Source organism: Podarcis pityusensis, assembly GCF_964106645.2.
Source record: "Podarcis pityusensis genome assembly, chromosome: 3".
In the NCBI taxonomy this organism is placed as follows: domain Eukaryota; kingdom Metazoa; phylum Chordata; class Lepidosauria; order Squamata; family Lacertidae; genus Podarcis; species Podarcis pityusensis.
The window spans coordinates 103,083,340-103,103,920 of record NC_138026.1 but is presented as its reverse complement, the minus strand read 5'-3'; the positions used below and the strand labels follow the sequence as shown (position 1 = coordinate 103,103,920).

The window sequence follows — 20,581 nt, the reverse complement described above, 5'->3', positions numbered from 1 at the left end:
ATGCCATACATAGTAAGGAGGATTTAAACACTATTATTTATTACCATTTTCTATTTACTGATGCATTTTCAGGCTGCTTTTTGGGTGTAACCCACACAAGACAACTTATTTCCCCAACTTACTTCCAGTGTTTTGGACTTCAGCTCCCCTTGGCTCCTGCCAGCTCAGGTCAGGGATGATGGGAGCTGTAGTTGACTTGATCAATGTCTGTGTGCTTTGGACAGCAGTTGACGTTCAAAGAAGATTTGGGTGTGAGCACCCAAATACCACCTGCATTACTAGTATAGCGTTGTGGTGTGTTTTCCCGCCCTCTTGGTTGTGTCTGCTCAACTTATGGAATGATTCCTCATCCTCAACAGAATAGCGAAATAGCTAAAAACGAAACGCTGTAGTATTATTGTCTCTAATTTGACCTAGGTTCCCCATCTGTGGGTCTAGTGTTCTATTTCCTGGTCAAGGAAGCAGTCAGTTTTCCAGTTTACTTTACAGGGCACATTTTCATTAGTCCTAAAGAAGGGGTAGTTAACATGGTGCCCAGTCTAGCAACATCGGGAGTGCACCACTTTGGCTGCTCCTCTTGTACAGTATATAGCAAAATAACAGTGACCAAACTTGCCTGCCTGCAGGTCCTTGCCCGAGAAACAGACTTCCTTGTCTAGGAAATAGATGAGACACATGAAGAAAAGTGGGAGGGATAAGGAAAGACAATAGAGAAAATTGTTGTCGTTGTTAATTTGTACACTGCCCTATACCTGTAGATCTCACAAGATAAAATCACAACACAAAATTATTCCCTCTTTTTCGCCTTAGAAACCATCCCTCCAGTTGTATTTGCATTAGGGTATGTGGACACCTTTTGCTTGCGTATCCTTTGGTTGTGAGCTAACGCATTTGTAGCACCACTGTTTTGGCTACTGTAAAAAATTGGGTATAAAATGCCACTCCTGATAGGGAATGAATTAACAGTGCTTTGAGGAAGAAGAATGTAACTCAGTTTGTTAGCCAGGCAAGGAGTTGACATTATTCGCTTGTGGTTTTCGTTTTGTTCTGGTTTTTGCTTAAGACAAGCTCCTCAGAGCCCCTGCTCCCTCTCTCCCCAACAGCACTGTCAAGACACTTCACTGCTCATGGGCAAAAATGTTAAAACTGTGCGGTGGCTTTGTCATGTCAAATATGTAGCATGGAGGTGGACTGAGACCACCAAACTGTTATTAAATCACTTCTTTTGCAAGGCGCCCCAAGCTATCTGGATGATAAGATGGTATCCGTACTGAAACATCTGCATTGTATGCCAGAGATGGCGAGGTGAAAAGTGTGTGTATGAGATTCGCTTTGCCACCTGGCTCCTCCCCTCCCCTCCAGCCATGAAATTTTACATGGGTTTCCTGCATGACAGCACAATATGCTGTTGTCATGCCAGATGTTGCAATCGTGTTTTATTCCTAATTGATGACCTAAAAGGTTTTGCCTCAGCTTCGCAGGAGGAATCTTCAGGTTATGTTTCCTCAATAAACTGAAACAGCCTCGTGTAGAAGTCAAAACACTATATCACTCTTATTTCTTTTTAATTTTAAAAGAAGCATGGTCTGACTTCACAAGATTCACTTCACACCTCCAGCCTTCAGATGTCTTGTTTTGACAACACTATTTTAAAGATTATGAATGTGCTTTGATGTTTGTCCCAGCTGACCTTTAAAAGAAACTTTTTAAACAGAATAGCCTCATCATCATCATACTTATTTTTAACTCCTTATATTTTTCTTTTGGAAAGAAAAATCCAATATCTGTGAATGAAAACACTAGTTAAGATTAGTATAAGCATTTAAAAAGAAATGTGTCTCTTAGTTTGCTCCCAAAAATTGATATAGAAGTCAGTTAATTTTAATGTGTTGTAAAATAATTCTACTCGACACTTTAATATTTTGTTAGAATATTTCAAAACGTGTATAATAACTATTAATGTTATTCTTTCCCAGGGAAAGAATCCCTGTGGTATATGTCCTGTTAGTCTGTGGCAAGAAACAACAACCTAGAATCTTTTGTGTCATGAAGACGAACAAATATATCAGCTTTTGTGGAACAGAAACCATGTCCCTCTGGGGATGTTCAGAAGCAGTGTGGTACAGTGGTTAGCATGTCAAAATAGTACTAGGCGTACCCAGTTTCGAATCCCTACTCCACTATGAAGCTCTTTGGTTCATCTTGCTCCAGTCACAATACTCTTCTTCTCTGTGTGTTCAACTTGTGTGTGGCCAAGTAAGGTGAGAAGCTGGGCCACTGACCCCAATCTTTGTGGTAGTCCCCCAAAGGTCTGAAAAGGGGTCATCTATGTGTATATTGGGACGCGGGTGGTGCTTGGTCTAAACCACAGAGCCTAGGGCTTGCCAATCAGAAGGTCAGCAGTTCGAATCCCTGCGACGGGGTGAACTCCCGTTGCTTGGCCCCTGCTCCTGCCAACCTACCAGTTCGAAAGCACGAAGTGCAAGTAGATAAACAGGTACCACTCCGGCGGGAAGGTAAACGGCGTTTCCGTGTGCTGCTCTGGTTCGCCAGAAGCGGCTTAGTCATGCTGGCCACATGACCCGTAAGCTTTATGCCGGCTCCCTCGGCCAGTAAAGTGAGATGAGCGCCGCAACCCCAGAGTTGTCCACGACTGGACCTAACGGTCAGGGGTCCCTTTACCTTTATGTGTGTATAACGCTGTGCATGTAGGTCAGGGTCAAGGCTATCCTGGCCCATGATGTTGTGAAGAGAGGTACTCTGTTGACCTAATCTGACTCACGGAAATGTTGTGAGAGATTTGTCAAAGAGGATTAGTTCTGTTCATGGTGGGTAAGACTGTCAGTGGCTAGGAGCCGTGGGTGCTATGTTCTCTCTCTACTGACAGAGGCAGTATTCCTTTGAACACTGGTTGCTGAAAATCATGAGGGAAGAGTGGACAATTGCGCTCAGGCCCAGCTTGCAGGCTTCCCATAGGCATGTGGTTGGCCATTGTGAGAAGGGGATACTGGGCTACATAGGCCAATGGCGTCATTCAGCAGGGCTGTTCTAATGTTCCTACTCACCATTGCTGGCTTTCAAGGATGCCAGTGGTTGGCAGCAGAAGCTGAGATTGGAAAACAGCTGTGCTTTGCTTTGTACCAGCTTGTAACTGAAATAATTCTGCGTGGTTATATTTGCTGTCCGTAATGTTTAATGAAAATAATAAAAATCCTTTTTTTAAAAGAATAAAACGACAATAAATGGAAAATATTAATTGTTGGCAGCAGAGGGTGGTGCCAAGGAAAACACCCCTCTATTTGCCATTTTTAAACTCCGAGAAAAATAAAGTGTTGGCTACCGAAGGAGGACTCAAACTTTGCTGTTAATTTTTACGTCAGAGTATTATGGCACTTTACATTATTTGATGTTAGGCATATATTGTGTCTGTTAGAATCAGTCTTGTATTTTATTTGCGCAGTTTTATTTTAATTTGTGTTGGCTGCTCCAATCATGCCTAATGTAAAGGTGGGTCTCTGAACATACACAGATAAATTCGTTCTGTTCTGTGTTTGCAACTGGGCTTCCCTTCATAACTTTCTTCCTGTCTTCCTCTTCCTTTAAAAAACAAAAACAAAGCAAAACCGTCTACTCCAACCCTTTGTTACCTCTTCCCCCATTCTTCTTTGGTAAAATAATACCGCCTTTTAAAGACTGTTCTTGATCTCTTACCACTGGAGCTCCAATTGGTAATTATATGTGTGATTATTATAGGAGAGCATTTCTCTCCTAAGCTGTACTGCTTGCACTGATTAACCTTTTGTGTTTTTGACAAGAAAGGCATATGTGAAAGCCTTTGAATTCACAAGTTCTCTGTTATAGAAGCTGGCGGATCGGATGTCACCAGTGTGGTTCTTTCTAAGCCAAGCCTGCGAGCTGCCATTGTCGGTGTATGTTAAAACTTGTAATAAAGGATGTGAAAACTTGTGCGTGACCGAGCAGTGAACTTAACCTTAACTATGCATCTTTATCGGAAGGTGGGGATGTAGACCTGTGAATGCGGCTCTCTGCGGTGTGCGTAGGTGCGTGCCTTTGTGTTGTGGTACTGGAGAGATCTCACGTAAACAATTACGTATCGGGTTTGTTCTCTTGTCTTGAAGCATCAGTTTCTATCAAAATGCCTGTGACCCTTTCAGAGCAGTGTGTTTGTAATTATGTGCTAAGGTAAACATCATCGTTTTCTGAAACTCTGTTGTAGCTAATGGTCATGAGATCACTTGGAAGGATAGGTGCCTTGTATAGTCACTCTGTATTTGTCAGTCTTCTAGTGGCTACAGTCTAGAGCATGGGTAGGCAAACTAAGGCCCGGGGGCCAGATCTGGCCCAATCGCCTTCTAAATCCGGCCCATGGGCGGTCCGGGAATCAGCGTGTTTTTACATGAGTAGAATGTGTGCTTTTATTTTAAATGCATCTCTGGGTTATTTGTGGGGCATAGGAATTCGTTCATTTTTTCTTCTTCTTCAGAATATAGTTGCCCCCTCCCCACACAAGGTCTGAGGGACGGTGGACCGGCTCCCTGCTGAAAAAGTTTACTGACCCCTGGTTTAGAGCTTCTTGCCTGTTAACTTCCAGCAAGCTACCTTCACTGTACTCTTTTCAGCGCCTGCTAAAAACGCTTTTGTTTAGACAAGCCTGCCCAGATACATATAATGTTTTCATCTGTTTTTAGCTTATCGTTGTTTTGATTATTATTTGATTTTTTTAAATAGTTGCTTTGAGCAGTTGTTTTTTTTAAACTGATTTTATTGCTTTATTCTTTTTGTAAAACCGCTTTGAGGGGTTTTGCAAACAAACGGTATATGAATTGCATGAAATACTTACATGCGTGCATGGATACAATTTCTAGGGTCGGTTGCTTCCATAAAACGCAGCTACTTTTTTCCCTCGCCAAATTTCTGTACCAATTGGCAGGAGTTTCAGGGTCTTGAACTGGGAACCTTTGGTTCTGTGTGCAGCCCCCTCATGCGGTGAGCTGTCATTAGGGATGAGCAAATATTTCAATTTCAGTTCTCATTTTTCCAAACCTATGTCCATTCCTCCACATTTCCACATCATTGTGCAATATCTTCTTCTTCTTTTAAGTCTTTGTGAAAATTCACCAGCATTTGGTGCAAATGTATCCTAATACAGTTTGTTTGTAGTTTTCACTAACGTAGGCACACTTTTAACCTAGTATTTTTGCACACATTGCTTGGCTGGAGAACTGGATTGCAAAATTCAGTGAAGTGTGAACTTCAAAGGACGGCTGTGTTTTGGTTTGCATACCTCTTTCGGTATCTGTGCATTAGGTAAGCTCGCCTTTGAGTACAAACCGAATCAAATTTCTCCCCCATCCTCAGCTATCAGAAATGAATTTTGGAACATTCCAGAATATTGAAAAGTATCACGAACGAAACCCACTCAGCAGATACATAAACAAGAACTTGAAAGGCTTGGGAAGGAAAACGCACGCAGCAGATTGTTACTTGTAATACTGAATTGAATTTGAGACGCAGGGCCCAAAAGCTGACATGGACACTTCCTGGTATAGCATGCCAGGCGTACCAACATGCTGCAAACACCTTCTTGGAGTGACATACTCTCAGGCTTCAGAATAGCACTTCCCACCTGAGTTGGCTGTTCGACCTTGCTGAACAGGAAGGACTACACATGTCTTCCTGTTTGGGGTGTGACCTTGCTGAAGCAGTGAAGTCTTTCTGCCTCTTGTGTGTTCCTATGCATTCCTCAACCCTGACTGTGACGGGCAGGGCCGGATTTAGGTTTGATGAGACCCTAAGCTACTGAAGGTAATGGGGCCCCTTATATGTCTAGCTGTCTTTGTCAACAACAAATTGTTGCTGTTTTTTGTGTTGAATATATGCTATATGGTAATTTATGTACCTAATAGGTATCTAAAGTCATTTGCACATAACAAAATATGTATATTATCAAAGTAATTGTTGAACTGAAATACAATTAAGAAGTATATTAATTGTGGGGCCCTAAACTATAGCTTGTTTAGCTTATACGTAATCCAGCACTGGTGACAGGCAGCTATGACAGGGAGAATCTTTTGCTGATGGATAATTAGGCTTTGGGAGCGATTGAATGGTCCCGTCGCACCAAAAAAGAATTACCAACAATGACTGATTGGAAAGATGCAAGGCTAGAACAAGGAATTGTCCAGAGATGCAGCTGCCTGTTCCCTCTGTGTGTGGATGCTTTGGACAAAATTGAGCCTTTAATTACTCATAGTACACAGTTTGAGAATTACAGAATGAGCAGTGCAGCTCATTCAGCGTTCTTTGAAGGGGCTGTAGCACTGCGGTAGAGCACATGCTTTTCACAGGTTCAAGTCCCAGTTATCTCGAGGTAGGGCTGGAATAAGACCTCTGTCTGAAACCATGGAGAGTTCTGCAGTCAGTGTAGAGAATATTGGGCTATACACACCAGGGTTCTCTGTATAAGGCAGCTTCCTATCTATTAACACAAATTATCGAAACAAAGGCTTGCAACTCCCTGGCTTTGGGATTTCTCCACCCCAAAATGCAATAAATAAAAAGTTTAAAAATTAAGCTTTTAAAACCCTCCATTGATATTATTAGTGTGGGCTTTGAAAAAGCCAAATGGCTATGTTGTGATCAGGGTGCAGAGCCAAGGAAAGAATTCATTCTGCCCCCAGAAGACCACTGATCTAGCAGAGCAATCCAGTTGGCAGAGGTGGAGGGAGGCCAATTTATGGAGTAACAGTTTTAATCTGTTGGTGACTCTTTAGAGCAGTGGTACACTGAGGACTGCAAGGGAAGGGGTAGAATCTGAAATCTCCATTGTCAGCAGTGAAATCTTGATCCAGCTCAAAATATGCTCCCACTTAATTGGACAACTCTGTGTGAGTGTGTATCTATCTACCTGCCTCAATCTGTGTTGAGATTCCACCATTATAGGGGGGTTGGACTGGATAATCCTTGGAGGCCCTTCCAACTCTACAGTTCCATGATTCTGTGATCTATGTTAGTCAACTAAAAGTGTTTAATTGGCTTGGCCATCTGTTAGCTATTGCAGCTCTAATAATAAAATAAATAATGTTTGTTCTCTGCGGAATTGCAAGATATATAGATAGAGATATATAGACCGTTTTGAGAAAACATTGTTCTCGGGTTACTATTTGATGAGAAATGAGTTGAGATATTGGTTACAGTGATATCACGGTATTGTCATTTGAGGACATGCCAAGGAGTGTGTGCATACTTTTGTGTGCTTGAACAAACGCTATGCAAATACAGTGGTACCTTGTGGGGATGCAATAGAAAAATAGCACCCTTGTGCAAGATTGTGCAAGAGGAAGCATCTGCTGACTTGTTCCCCCACACGCCTGGGTCACTGTCGCGCTGCCTAACTGCAAAGCTTACGCGGCTGTCATGCTGTCTGGAGTTATGTCCTGGTAGAGAAGTTATTCTAAGAAATGCAAACCCTAGCTGTTTTCCACCCGAGTGCTACACGTGTATATGCAACATGATGTAATGTGCGCAAGGCTAATAAACATGCAAGGCTGCTGGGAGAGAGGGCTCACTCCTTGCTTAAACCTTCACCCATGACTCCTCGTCATTTTTCCTCCGCACCTGGTGGGCTGGTTCCCCGACAGTACCTCGGGTTACAGACGCTTCAGGTTATAGACTCCACTAATGCAGAAATAGTACCTCGGGTTAAGAACTTTGCTTCAGCATGAGAACAGAAATCGTGTGGCAGCAGTGGGAGGCCCCATTAGCTAAAGTGGTACCTCAGGTTAAGAACAGTTTCAGGTTAAGAATGGACCTCCAGAACGAATTAAGTTCTTCACCAGAGGTACCACTGTATATCAATATAAACTATCCAGGACTAGCAACAACAATGCAATAGGAAGATTGGACCATTCACACAGTGTCAGATATCTGGTTGCAGTTGATGCACAAGCTTAGTGAATATTAGTGCAATGTATGTGACGCAGGTGGTGCTGTTTTCTAAACCACAGAGCCTAGGACTTGCTGATCAGAAGGTTGGCGGTTCGAATCCCTGTGACGGGGTGAGCTCCTGTTGCTAGGTCCCTGCTCCTGCCAACCTAGCAGTTCAAAAGCACATCAGAGTGCAAGTAGATAAATAGGTATCGCTCCGGCAGGAAGGTAAACGGCGTTTCTGTGCACTGCTTTGGTTCGCCAGAAGCAGCTTAGTCATTCTGGCCACATGACCTGGAAGCTATCAGCAGACAAATGCCGGCTCCTTGGCCTATAGAGTGAGATCAGCGCCGCAACCCCAGAGTCGTCCGTGACAACCTAACGGTCAGGGATACCTTTACCTTTATCTTTATGTGACCGAGGTAACTGATGACTATAGTATAAGAGAGCATATATGATGCATGATAACGTTTATGTTTTGAAACTGTGTACTGAAAACAACCGTTTCAACTCAGATGTATAAATTTTGCACATGTTGGGTATAATTTGTAAAATTATAACTTTGGATACTTTCACAGAACAGGGCAGCTACAATTGAAATTCATATTTCTTAAAACGTTCACTTAACAAAATCTATCCACAGCATCCATTAATTGATTAATTCTGCTGAATGAAAAATAGAGTTTTTGTTTATTTCTTTATTTAAAGATTTATAAATGGTTTCCTAGGCAATATTTCCAAAGTAGTGTACAGCACTGAAAAAATATTAACAGTGTTCTTTTTAAAAAGAGATGGAGAAAAGTGAACAACTGATTAAGAGGGCCACACATCACAGTAATCTGTTATTTTATGTTCTGATTGTCTAAATTACTAAATTACCCAGATTTCCAGCTCAAAATGTGGTGTAAAATAAATTTTGTTAACTGTTTATGTAATTTGCCTAAGCTAATTTTATGTTTGCTTCAAAAGTTGGTTAATGGTGTGTTTGTGTTGATATCTGATTACGGAGGCGTGTAGGGTCCTCTTACTTAATCTCTTACTTGCATTTTTAAAAAGTAGACCCTAAAAAAGTTTACATGATGGGATTAGTTTCTAGAGGTGCTTTGATGAAAATGTGCTACATATTTTTACAATAAAATGGCATTTTCTCATGTGAAACTCTCCCCCACTCCCCACCCCTGGTATCCTGTAACTTTATTTTTCTTGCTCCACAGAATGAAAGTTACCAACACTGGACAGACGCAACAAAATGTACTTACTTAGTCCTACATTTCACAGGACACCATTCTTATTTTTTTATTTATTTTTTGCTCTTTTCTCCCCCCCAGTTTCCATTGCGAGACGAGTACAGGACCCATTAGCTGAGCTAGTGAAAATTGAGCCCAAACACATTGGAGTTGGAATGTACCAGGTAAGGCAGTGCAGATCATTTTAATCTAAGTATAATCCAACCTGATATGAAGGAACACTGAAACAGTGCTTGGTAATTAAGTGTCAACTAGTTATATGTCTGCTTTAAAAGATTTGTGGAATGGTAATAAATATTTATAAGTCCTGGTGCAGGTTTTTTCTTTAAAAATTCTCTGGCTTTAACGATTGCGACTGAGACTTAGCGATGGCTGCAGCCAGATTTATTGTCTATTAAAAACATCAGATCAGGCTGGTAACCTGATCTGCAAAGCCTTCTCTCTTTCACATTGCTACAACAATGGGTTGGGTTTTTTTTAAGCCCTCTTGGGAAAACACTATAAGATATTGATTCTCCACTCAGAGGCTATTGGCCTATATCCTTGTCTATGACATTTCTTCAGCTATTTGATCCGGGAGCCTTTATTCCCCATACCTTTAAAATTAATTAAATATGAAGTGGAAACATTTTAATGATTAAAAAATACATTTGAGCAAATACGTATGTTAGCATATGGTGGAAATTTCCGTATTTTTGAAATTGGCAGTGGTGTAAATAGTATGTGGCCATGAACATGTAATCCGTTGCAATGAAAATCATTTTCGAAACTGTAAATCTGATGTTTTTTTCCCTTCACGGGGGGGGGGGGGGCATCCAATGTAGTGTGGAAAGTGGCATGGGGGTTGCAGGAAGAAACACTGGAAATAGTATTTACTTCTTTTACAGTAGCTTTAGTGGTCACTGGTGGTTCAAAAGCAGAAGAGCAGCTGTGGTTTTTAGCCACAATACTAAACAACAAAAATTCTATCAACTTGTTTGTGGGTGCTAGGTTATACTAGGCCTTCAAAAATGTCCAGACTTCAGGAAGTGAATCTCATATTTGCTAGATCCTTCTCACCAAGTTGACACTGTTAAGGAGGCAGTTCGTCAAACTTAAGAGTTCTCCTAAATATTTGAGAGTCAGGTGCACTGATTGTTCGTCTATACATTGCTTGATTGTAAAAGCAGAAAAACAAAACCCTCAAATCAGTTTACAAAAAGATAAAACAATATCAAGGTGGGATCACAACCATACTTAAAAGCATACAAAAGTTAAAATACTAAAAAAAGAAAATACTATTAATTACCAGATGCTTGGAACCCACATGGCTTCTGTTGATTCATGTTCTGATCATTGATGTTTCTCCACAAAGCTAGAAAAAAGCAAACATCTCAAGCTTATCAGAGAGCACAAATTAAAACATTTCGAAAAGGAATTGTGTCCAAGCACATTTTTTAGAAGTGAGTTTAGAAACCAAACATTGGAGGGGAGCCTTGGTTGCTGTTGTTGTTTTTAAATCTTGGTCTCAATTTATGATCAAAATAATTTGGCAGCATTCCTAGTGAGGGCATATAAATCAAAGGAGTGGAGGGCCTCACATATGTGATCTGTTGTTGCTGCCACTAGATCAAACATTGGCATGAGCCCCCTTGAGAGCACTGTCTGGTGTTTCAAAGGCTATACAGGCCTGCTGAGGAGACCAGGTACCGAAATTAATACCCCGGCGTGGGCGAGATGACAAGTGTGTCTTGCCGGTTCCTCCCTGCTCCTCCAGTGACAGCAGAGAGTAGACAATACCTTTAGGTAGACAAAACCTCTTGTCAGAAGTTTTTAAGTGAAAATATCACCCCAGAAGGTATATAAGATGCATGCTCAGTGATGTAAAGGAATTCTGAATCACCAGAGCATTCAGTGCCACTTAGGGAGACAAATTGTTCAACTTGTGTGTCAAAAGTGTTATTATCCTTCGGCAACAGAACAAGTCTAAGGGGAGCGGATTAAATTTTTGTGACTTTTCTTCCTTTAAGCGAACATAGTTGTTTGTTTTCAGCTGAACAGCTGAAGGAATCATAGAATCATAGAATCATAGAGTTGGAAGAGACCACAAGGGCCATCGAGTCCAACCCCCTGCCAAGCAGGAAACACCATCAGAGCACTCCTGACATATGGTTGTCAAGCCTCTGCTTGAAGAGGAGGAAGAGGAAGACCTTTGGGATTAAGTCCACCCAGGGGTAAAAGTAAACACACTCGGCTAATAGTTGCTCTGTGGTAACAAAGTGCCAGCATTACCCCAGTTCAATGGGTTGAGACTTCTGTGAGGTGGAGTCACAGCGCAGTCTTCTCCTACCTAGCCCAGGATTTCTTATGTTGCAGAGGCCCTTATGTTTCTTTAGAGCAGAAAAGATTAGCCCTGTACTGGATCCTTTTCCACATATTTAACATTAGTAAAAAAATATGCACCATTTTGACGTTGCAGATTTTATTGACCAGCCGTATTTGCGAACGTAGCTTAAAAAAAAAATCATTTCAGTAATAAATTTCTCCTTGTTCTACACTCTGAAATCTTCTCTCCTTAACACATTTGGGAAATTAACATCCTTTAAGCATATGAGAGATAATGTGTATAGTTTTTCAAGCCCCCAGAAGGGAAGCATACTTGGTTCCAGATGTAACTGCAGCATTTTGTGTCAAATAAAATCTGCGAATAATGCTTTTATATGCAGACTCCTTAAGGGAAAACAGTTGAACTAATTTCTCCCCCTAGTTTCCATGTATTGCTCCAGGGTCCTGATCAAAGAAGGATTTTATAAAGTATAATTGGAATACCTAATGTGAAGTTTAAATACAATGCGGCTAACGCCATGCCTTCTCCTCTTGCCCTCGTTCTGGCCTTCTCCTCTTCCCTTGGTGGTTTAATGTGTAGCGGGTTTCTCCCCCACCCCCTTTCCTTTTTCCAAAATGAAACTGGATATTTTACAGTCAAGCTTTTTGGTAACTTAAAAAAAAATAAAAAAATCAAGATTGACAGAAAGGGGGCTTGAGACCATTTTCTTAAAATAACCTATTGGAAGTTGAGGGAACGCTGTTTCACGAAGGGTCGCTTCCCCTTTAATTGACAGTGGGAGATTTCCTTTAATAATCTCAAGTGTCCCGTCGGTATTGCTGTCATATGAATCTAGGCTGGGTTTTAAAGTTTTTGCACCTAATTCTTTCGACATTTAGTGCCATGAATAGGCCCATTAAATTGTAGCAGGGTCTTCTCAGTTGGATCCCATGGGGAAGCCAACCGTTCTCCGCTGCTGGCAAGCAGAGTGGATGTTTTTCTATCTGCTCTTGGTATGCACTTTTTATGCTTGGGCCAAGCCCAATGATCAGTGTAAGCAGTCAGGCTTTGTTGAAAGGGAATATCGGGATCCCTCTCGTGATACGTTGTGGGACTGACTGCATAACAGCGCTCATGGTTAAGTGAATTCCACTTTAGCAGCTGTTCAAAAAGGTTCTATCACGCAAGTTGTGACCCTCTTAAGAATGCACACTGGGGAAAGGAACTTATGGCACTACAGGATGAGAAGCCTATCTCAGAAGACACTTCTATATTTTTGAATTATGTGGGCTTTGAGTTCTCCTGCCTTTGGGGTGAGACAGGTGGTTTCTGAAGAGACGGCCTTTTCTGTGTTGGCAACCTGGCCTTGAAACTCCTTGCCTAGGAGAGTTTCCATTTATAGAAAATGGAAACTTCTGAACACCCATAATTTTTAATTATGGAGAGGACATATGTTTATTACATGATATCAGTTTCAGTGGGTTTACACTGAACTTCACTTCAAATGTTTTCCACTTTGATAAGTACAAATCTGAGATAAGATGTGGAGCTTTCAAAAACTAAAAGTACAGCTTTCCACATTTGAGGAAGTTTTAACAAACACTCTTTTCACACAAAATAATCACATGGTCGAAATTTTAGTATCAGTGAATAGGAATCTATTAGGAGGATATGAATTTTCCAACCTTTAGAGATTTCCACACAATATGGCAGCTTTTCAAGGTTAGATGCTTCCCTCTAAAAGACCCATATACTAAAAATCTTGTGCTTTAAGGATCGAGGGCAGATGTGTATGTTTACTCCGCATACACAAACCCATAGATATAATAGATACTCAGTGTCTTTCATCTTTACAACTTACTGCTGTTTTACACTTGAATGCAAAGATGTACATAGATTCCCTGTGTTTACTTCAGTAGTCCTGGATTGTGTGTGTGTAACTGATAGAAACTATGTGTATAGATGTGTTTTTCCACTTAGTGCTTAGAAATGTATATATGAATAGGACTGCAGGGTATTTCAGGTACAATAGAAGGCTGGTGTCTTGAGACAGTTGCTTGCAAAAAGTGATTTTGAGGGATGATGTGCCGCTGAGTGATTTTTAAACCTCTGAGGTGTGATTATGTCATAACAACTATAACTTCTGGACTTGCTTTATTACTTTTATTAAAACAAATATGTATGAAGGGACTTTGTATTCTTTTCGTGTGTGTGATGAGGGAAATGAGGTGGTTAATTTATGAGGTGAACAGAACTTCCAGAGAGCAGAGTGCCATTTGCTTAGATGTGCTTAAACCACACATTTTGCAGGGAAACAATTGTTCAGTGGTCTGATTTGTGGGGTTTTGCTGTCAACGTTAAACTGTGCAGTCCCTCCCCTTCCAAACGGCTATTTTACATTTTTGCCCCTTTGTCCCAAAGTAATTGGTCTTCTGTCTTTTAACAAAGTGGCATTATATCAAATCATAATATTAGTGGTGGTCACCCACTCTTAACACCTTTCTGAGTGCAGGATGCAACTCCAGCATCTATGAAATGACCGTCAAGCTACTGCTTAACTCAGGCTTCCTCAACCTCAGCCCTCCAGATGTTTTGAGACTACAATTCCCATCATCCCTGACCACTGGTCCTGCTAGCTAGGGATCATGGGAATTGTAGGCCAAAAACATCTGGAGGGCCGAGGCTGAGGACGCCTGGCTTAACTACTTCAGTGAATATATAATAAAAGTTATATCTGAGGTTTGTCTGTTTTGGTTATTTCTTAATCAGTCTACTTGTCCTTACATTGAATACAATACACGTGCTTACATGAACATTTTGAGAACATTTAAAATCGTACCTGGAATCACTAGTGAATACTAAAAAAAAAAATTATGTAGGAAGGAGCAGGATCCCAAATACCCACTTAGACTCAACTAAAACAATGGGCAAACTGGTCTATATCACTTTTGATTGTAGTTACCTATATCTCTATTCTGTTTCCACATTAATCCACAGGTTGGTTGTTTTTTTTAAAAGTTTGCTTAGAATACAGATTTAGGGTGCAATGATATGGTCTTTGGGAGGATGTCCCAGGGGCAATAGAATAGATCAGAATTACCCCTCTGCTGTTAAGAGACAGAGTTCTGAATCTGGGAAGGTTGATCTGATGTCAGTCAGAGCCTCCTTCTCCATAGATGACAGTGCTCCAAATTAGCACAGAGTCTCTTGTTCCATTTACGCAATGATTTACCCTTGTGCAACAGAACTTATCCCCTTCCTCCTCCTAAATCTTTTATTGGGGTTTCCCCAACCACCCAGAGCATTTTGGGGGGGGTATGCGCAGGGGGAGGATGGGGGGAGAATTCCATTGTGCAAGCTCAAATCCTTGCGCTAATGGAATTAGGGCATCGGGCACCGCCCTTGAGAGCCAGTGGTTATAGTGGTTAAGAGCGGTAGACTCGTAATCTGATGAACCGAGTTCGCATCCCTGCTTCTCCACATGCAGCTGCTGGGTGATCTTGGGCTAGTCACACTTCTCTGAAGTCTCTCAGCCCCACTCACCTCACAGAGTGTTTGTTGTGGGGGAGGAAAGGAAAGGAGATTGTTAGCCGCTTTGAGACTCCTTTGGGTAGTGATAAAGCGGGATATCAAATCCAAACTCCTCCTCCTCCTCCTCCTCCTCTTCTTCTTCTTCTTCTTTGTGATGGCAACAGTTCCTTTGACAACCTGGCCCAGTGAATGTTGGCATTCTGATGTTGGTAGGGCGAAAAAGGGGACATCCCAGATGGCAGGTTGGATCCAAAGCTATCCCTGACATTCCTCTAAATGGGGGGGGGGGAATAGACACACTTCTGAGCATGTCTGTAAGTCTTTCCACCCCATTGTTTCTAGTGAGACAGAAAATAAAACGTAAGGTTGTTGTTTTTTTAAAAAAGGTTTCTTACTGACAGAACCTGAGAAAAGAACACAAAGCAAGGCATTGGATTTCACCTTAATATTTCTTATCCATGTTAGGATTGTAATGCTAAAAACCATGTTGTGCCTCCCTAATTGGAGGCGGTTTGCTTCTGAATACCACTTGCTGGAAACAACAGTAAACCCATTGCGCTCAGGTCCTGTTTGCAGGCTTCCCATAAGCATTAGGCTGGTCACTGTGAAAACAGAATGCTTAACTTGAGCAGGAGTCAGCAACCTTTTTCAGCCATGGGCCTGTGGTGGGCCGGACTATATATATATTTTTTGGGAGGGATGAACAAATTCCTATGCCCCACAAATAACCCAGAGATGCATTTTAAATAAAAAGACACATTCTACTCATGTAAAAACACGCTGATTCCTGGAGTGTCCATGGGCCGGATTAAGAAGGCGATTGGGCTGCATCCGGCCCCCGGGCCTTAGGTTTCCTACCCCTGAACTAGAGGGACAGCAGGGCTCTTTGCACATTCTTAAGATAGAATTTGCTACTTTAGCTGTGAGCATCTCTTGCATCCATGCACCAAATTCCCTGCTCCAGTAATCTGCTTCTTCCCTTCTTATACACTGCTGGGCTATACAAACTAGATGGGCCTTTGGCCTGGTCCAGCATGACTCTCTTATGTTCCTATACATTCAAATAGCCGAGAATCTGGTTTCAGCCTTCAAATAAGTGTGAAATCTGCTAGACTGTTAAGTTCTAATACATGCATCAGTCCAACATTACATATAAGAATTACATTATACGTAGGAATTTTGAAAGTTAAAATTTGTCAAGCATCCCTCCCTACTCATATAAAAGGGCTTGTCTTGTGCTTGGTTTGGTACAATTTTTTTTTACTGTATTTTTTTCAACAGCTGACCCCCAAGTCATAACAAAATCTGTTTCTTTCCTTTCATTCAACAGTGTAACACGGTTGCTTTTCTCTCTCTTTATAACTGGTTGTAAATTTTTTTGTTGTAGTGTCTATTTTTCTACGATTGTACAATTCTTTTTTAAAAAAAAAAATGTTCCAGAAGCAGAAAATCAACTCTGAGGCCCATTGGGCTCCTAGAACTAGCTAAACAATTATTTTGATGCTGGCTGAGGTTTTAAAACTCCTTGAAACTTTTGCGAAGCTGTATAATTTAGCATGAAAAAGTTACCAAGATTATTTTAAAAACTTCTTTAATCTTTTTGTTTCTCTACTGTTACCAATTTTAATCAATATTCCACTTCATCTTGTGACTTTAGCAACATAGTTTCATGCAGTCAATATTTTAAAAAAGGATTGTGTTCTTCTCTTTTCTGTTTTCTATAACAGATATGTATATAAAGCATGCATTTTTGGTTGTGTTTTACAATTTCATACTTTCTAGATTTTATCCGTCTAACAACTTTTTTGCAACTGCTCTCCCCCGCAAAGCAACACTCTTGTTATAGAAACTAATATCTTGTTTTATTATACAGTGATTATTATCTTTGACCTTTATTTTTGGATCACCAACAAAAATATACACTTTTTTCTATGTCAGTCATTGTCTAAAATTTCATCTTTGTTCTGCTTTCCATTACATGCCATGAATTATATGAAATTAAATTAATCGCTACTCTAAACAAAAATTAAATGTGCCGTAATCCAGAGTTACGTTGTTTGCTTTTACAACTGTAAGTCATAAGTAATTAATTTTCCTTGGAAAATTAATTCACTTACCATTCCCAGTAGCATCATATGTTGACACAGGATTATAGATAGTTTAATGTTTTTCTTCAGCAAGTTGGCCTCAACTTTGGAAGACCTTAAATCAAAACAAATTCAAATTTACTCAACTGCATACATTCAGGGTTATTTAAGACGAATGTTGTCTTTATTGCTGTCATCCAGATGATGATTCGAAAACTGCATTCAAACCTTTGCAAAAATCATATGCCTGCGGACAGTTTGCCAATTTCTTCTTTTTGTTTTGTTTCACATTTCCTCCAATGTTAAGTTCAACCAAGGTTGACCACTACAAGACTAAACAAGGAAACTCACCAAAACTTCAGCCTCAGGATTTTTGAGAAGTGTGATAAAAACTTAAATGTTTGGCTTGTTTTGGAGGGGATTTGTGTTAAGCTGGCAGAGGTATGCCCATTTTATGTTACATGTTGGACCCAAAGGTTTCCTTTCTTCCATAGAAAGATCTTGCTGTGTTGAAAGAAGATGCCTTCTGTTGGAAGAAGGTAACCCCTGAATATAACCCATTGCCTTGTGTTTTTCATTGGGGGTTTTTCCCCACGTGCTGCCATTCTAATACCGTGGATTATAAAAGTAAATTGAGCAAGTAATTTTGGAAAAGAACCTTTTAAATGAATAAATAAATAAATTCAAAGAAATGAATGATTTAAATCAGGCATAGGCAAACTCGGACATCCATACGTTTTGGGACTACAACTCCCATCATCCCTAGCTAACAGGACCAGTGGTCAGGGATGATGGGAGTTGTAGTCCCAAAACATCTATGCCCGATTTAAATCATTCCAACAATGAATGTCAGTGATTCCAATAAGAACTATTTCAGAACACAAGGGGAACAACTTGCATATACTTAGCATATAGAGTTAACATGCTCACTATACAAATGTACATGGTGGACCTTAGGCCTTCTACTAACTAGCAGTTTTTTCCTTTGGTATCACTTTCATTTTACAATGAGATTCCAGGCTGCATACAACAAAGTAGTTTTGTTAGCACAATAATTTCTGTTTGTGCAGTGGGAGTTCACATTTCTTCCCTTGTGACCCTGAAGTCTCCTTAAATCTGCTCTGGAGGGTGGTGGGAAACCCCAGAAAAGATTTGGAGGACTCAGGAAGAAGTTATGGATATGCACAGTCCTTGGGCTAACAAAACAATGTTGTTGCGATACTGTGTTTTAGAGATATGTGCATGCATGCACACACACACACACACACACACAATCGTGATCATCCTGTGATCATCATCTTTAGCTGTCCCTTGGGATCCCTTCCAACTCAACAATTCCAAGATTCTATGTTGTGAATCACATGAGCAAAAGTTTCCCTTTCCATGGCTTAACAGAAAAGCCAGAAAGATGCAACTGATAATACAGTGAGGGGGGAAAGTATTTGATCCCCTGCTAAATTTGCCCGTTTGCCCTCTGACGAAGAAATGACCAGTCCATAATTTTAATTATAGGTTTATTGTAGCTGTGAGAGACAGAATAACAACAGGAAAACCCCCCAAAACCCAGAAGACAAAAGTCCGAGATTGATGTGCATTATAATGAGTGAAATAAGTATTTGATCCCCTATCAACCAGCCAGATGTCAGGCTACCTGGTATCTTTACTGTATGTAACGAGCTGAGATTAGAACCAATAATCTGATTAGGAGTTAAAGGCAAACTGTGATGATAGCAAAGCCTGGAAGGGAGTGGGAGGTCTCTGTCTCTGTAAAATAACTTAAGTGACTTGTAAACAAATTGAAAACCAAGAAATAAAAGGGAACGTTTTTTGCTAAAGGTCCCCTGAGTTAATTATTCCAGGTGATCAGAAGAAGTGGTTACTTACAAGCCTGGTTAATATAAAAGGCTCCTATAATGGGGTTAGATATCACGATACACATTTAAAGTGTGGTAGGCTTTTTGACCTTTAGTGTCCATTAAAATATATTTTTTAGGAGGGTGTATATTAAGACCTACATTAAATATACACCCTGAGGCCATAATACTTTTTTAAAAAAAGAAAAAGCCAAGCTTTATGATGCTACTGTTTTGTTAAAGTTCTCCTCCCAGTTTATTGAATCTTGATTGCCAGTGTAAGGATTTTGTGCCTTAACAGTAAAATTTTATACTGGAATGAAATTGGATTTTTTTTGCCTCCGCCCCTCTCCGCCCCAAATGAATAAATAGCAAGACCTTGATTAGTAACCCCCTGCATTCATGCAAAACGCAACCACCAATTCACAAAGGCACATTTATAACTTAAGCCTTGGCTTGTTTGAACTGTAACACTGCCGCCACTGGAGTTTCACCTCGGAGACTTAAATAAATATAAATAAACTAAAGTAATAAACACTATACGTTTTATGGAGCTGTGTGAACCTGAAAAAGATTTCTCCAGGCTAACAACCTCTTGGCAAACTCAAAGAAAAAGAAAGAAAGAAAAATAATTTGATTCACTTGCATCTTGAGGTCCCGGGTAACCAGCTAGCATGAATGGTGAAAATAAAGGCCTTGCACTACTTTTTATAATGTTCTGAGCATATAGAAATACTCCATGAATAATCCTTTTGAGAGTAATGCATAATACATTGATAATATGGAAGTCTAAAAGCACGGCAGAAAGAACAGAGGGTGATACAGCGTATGCCTTACAGCAAATATATCTAGGCTAGGCTGGTTAGTGTTTGAAGTTTGGAGAAGAGAATCGGCCCTATCAGTAGGCAGAGTGTGGTGGCAGTAGATGTTGGGAAGCAAGGGAAAGGAGTGAGGTTTTGGAGGACAAAACTGCCTGTGCATCAGTGACTGCCCTGTGGCCCGTCATTGAGTCTGCGGCCCTCAACTGCACTGTCTTGTCCTAGGGTTGAAGTAAGATTCAGAGTCCTGTTTGCACATGGATTTTTTGGGGAGGGAAATGACATCTACAGGCAGAAACATGTCTTGTGGTGGCTCTGCAGAATAAAAATTATTTCAGACAACTCAAAGAAAGCTTGAAACATGATTTCACCTGTTGATTCAGGAAGTGTGAATTTGCTGGATGTGCAGTAAAAAGTGAACTGAAACAAATTTCTCTCCAGTCACGGCTGGCCAAAATACTGTCTGCTGGATTGGGGGGGGGGGGCAGGTGTTGGTCCTTGAGCAGGTTAAGGAAGGCCTCTGGAAACCAATTTATGATCTTCATATTCACTCCTGTGAGTGACTTTAATGCCTCAGTACCTGTAGAAAACTTGTGTGAATCTGGTGTGTGTATAAATTGCTTCCCTCTGAATCACTGAGTTGCAATGGACATCTGATTTAAAGCCTCAAACCTTGTTATTTTTGACAATCCGATACGATATACAAGATTTCAGCCATGTTTTCTTTTTAGCTAAAATGTTTCTCAGGCACTGAAAAAACCTAAATATAAAGATTCTATGGCTGACTTGGAGA

At 40.6% G+C, this 20,581-nt stretch overlaps 1 protein-coding gene across 1 annotated transcript in view; it reads left to right on the top strand.

Annotated features, from left to right (window-relative positions):
- SRBD1 (S1 RNA binding domain 1) overlaps nucleotides 1-20,581 on the top strand; it is a 171,192-nt gene that overhangs the window by 89,790 nt on the left and 60,821 nt on the right. The window contains exon 16 of the mRNA XM_080998131.1: nucleotides 9,276-9,358. Coding sequence (XP_080854257.1) covers nucleotides 9,276-9,358 — 83 coding nt within the window. The remainder of the gene's footprint in view (nucleotides 1-9,275; nucleotides 9,359-20,581) is intronic.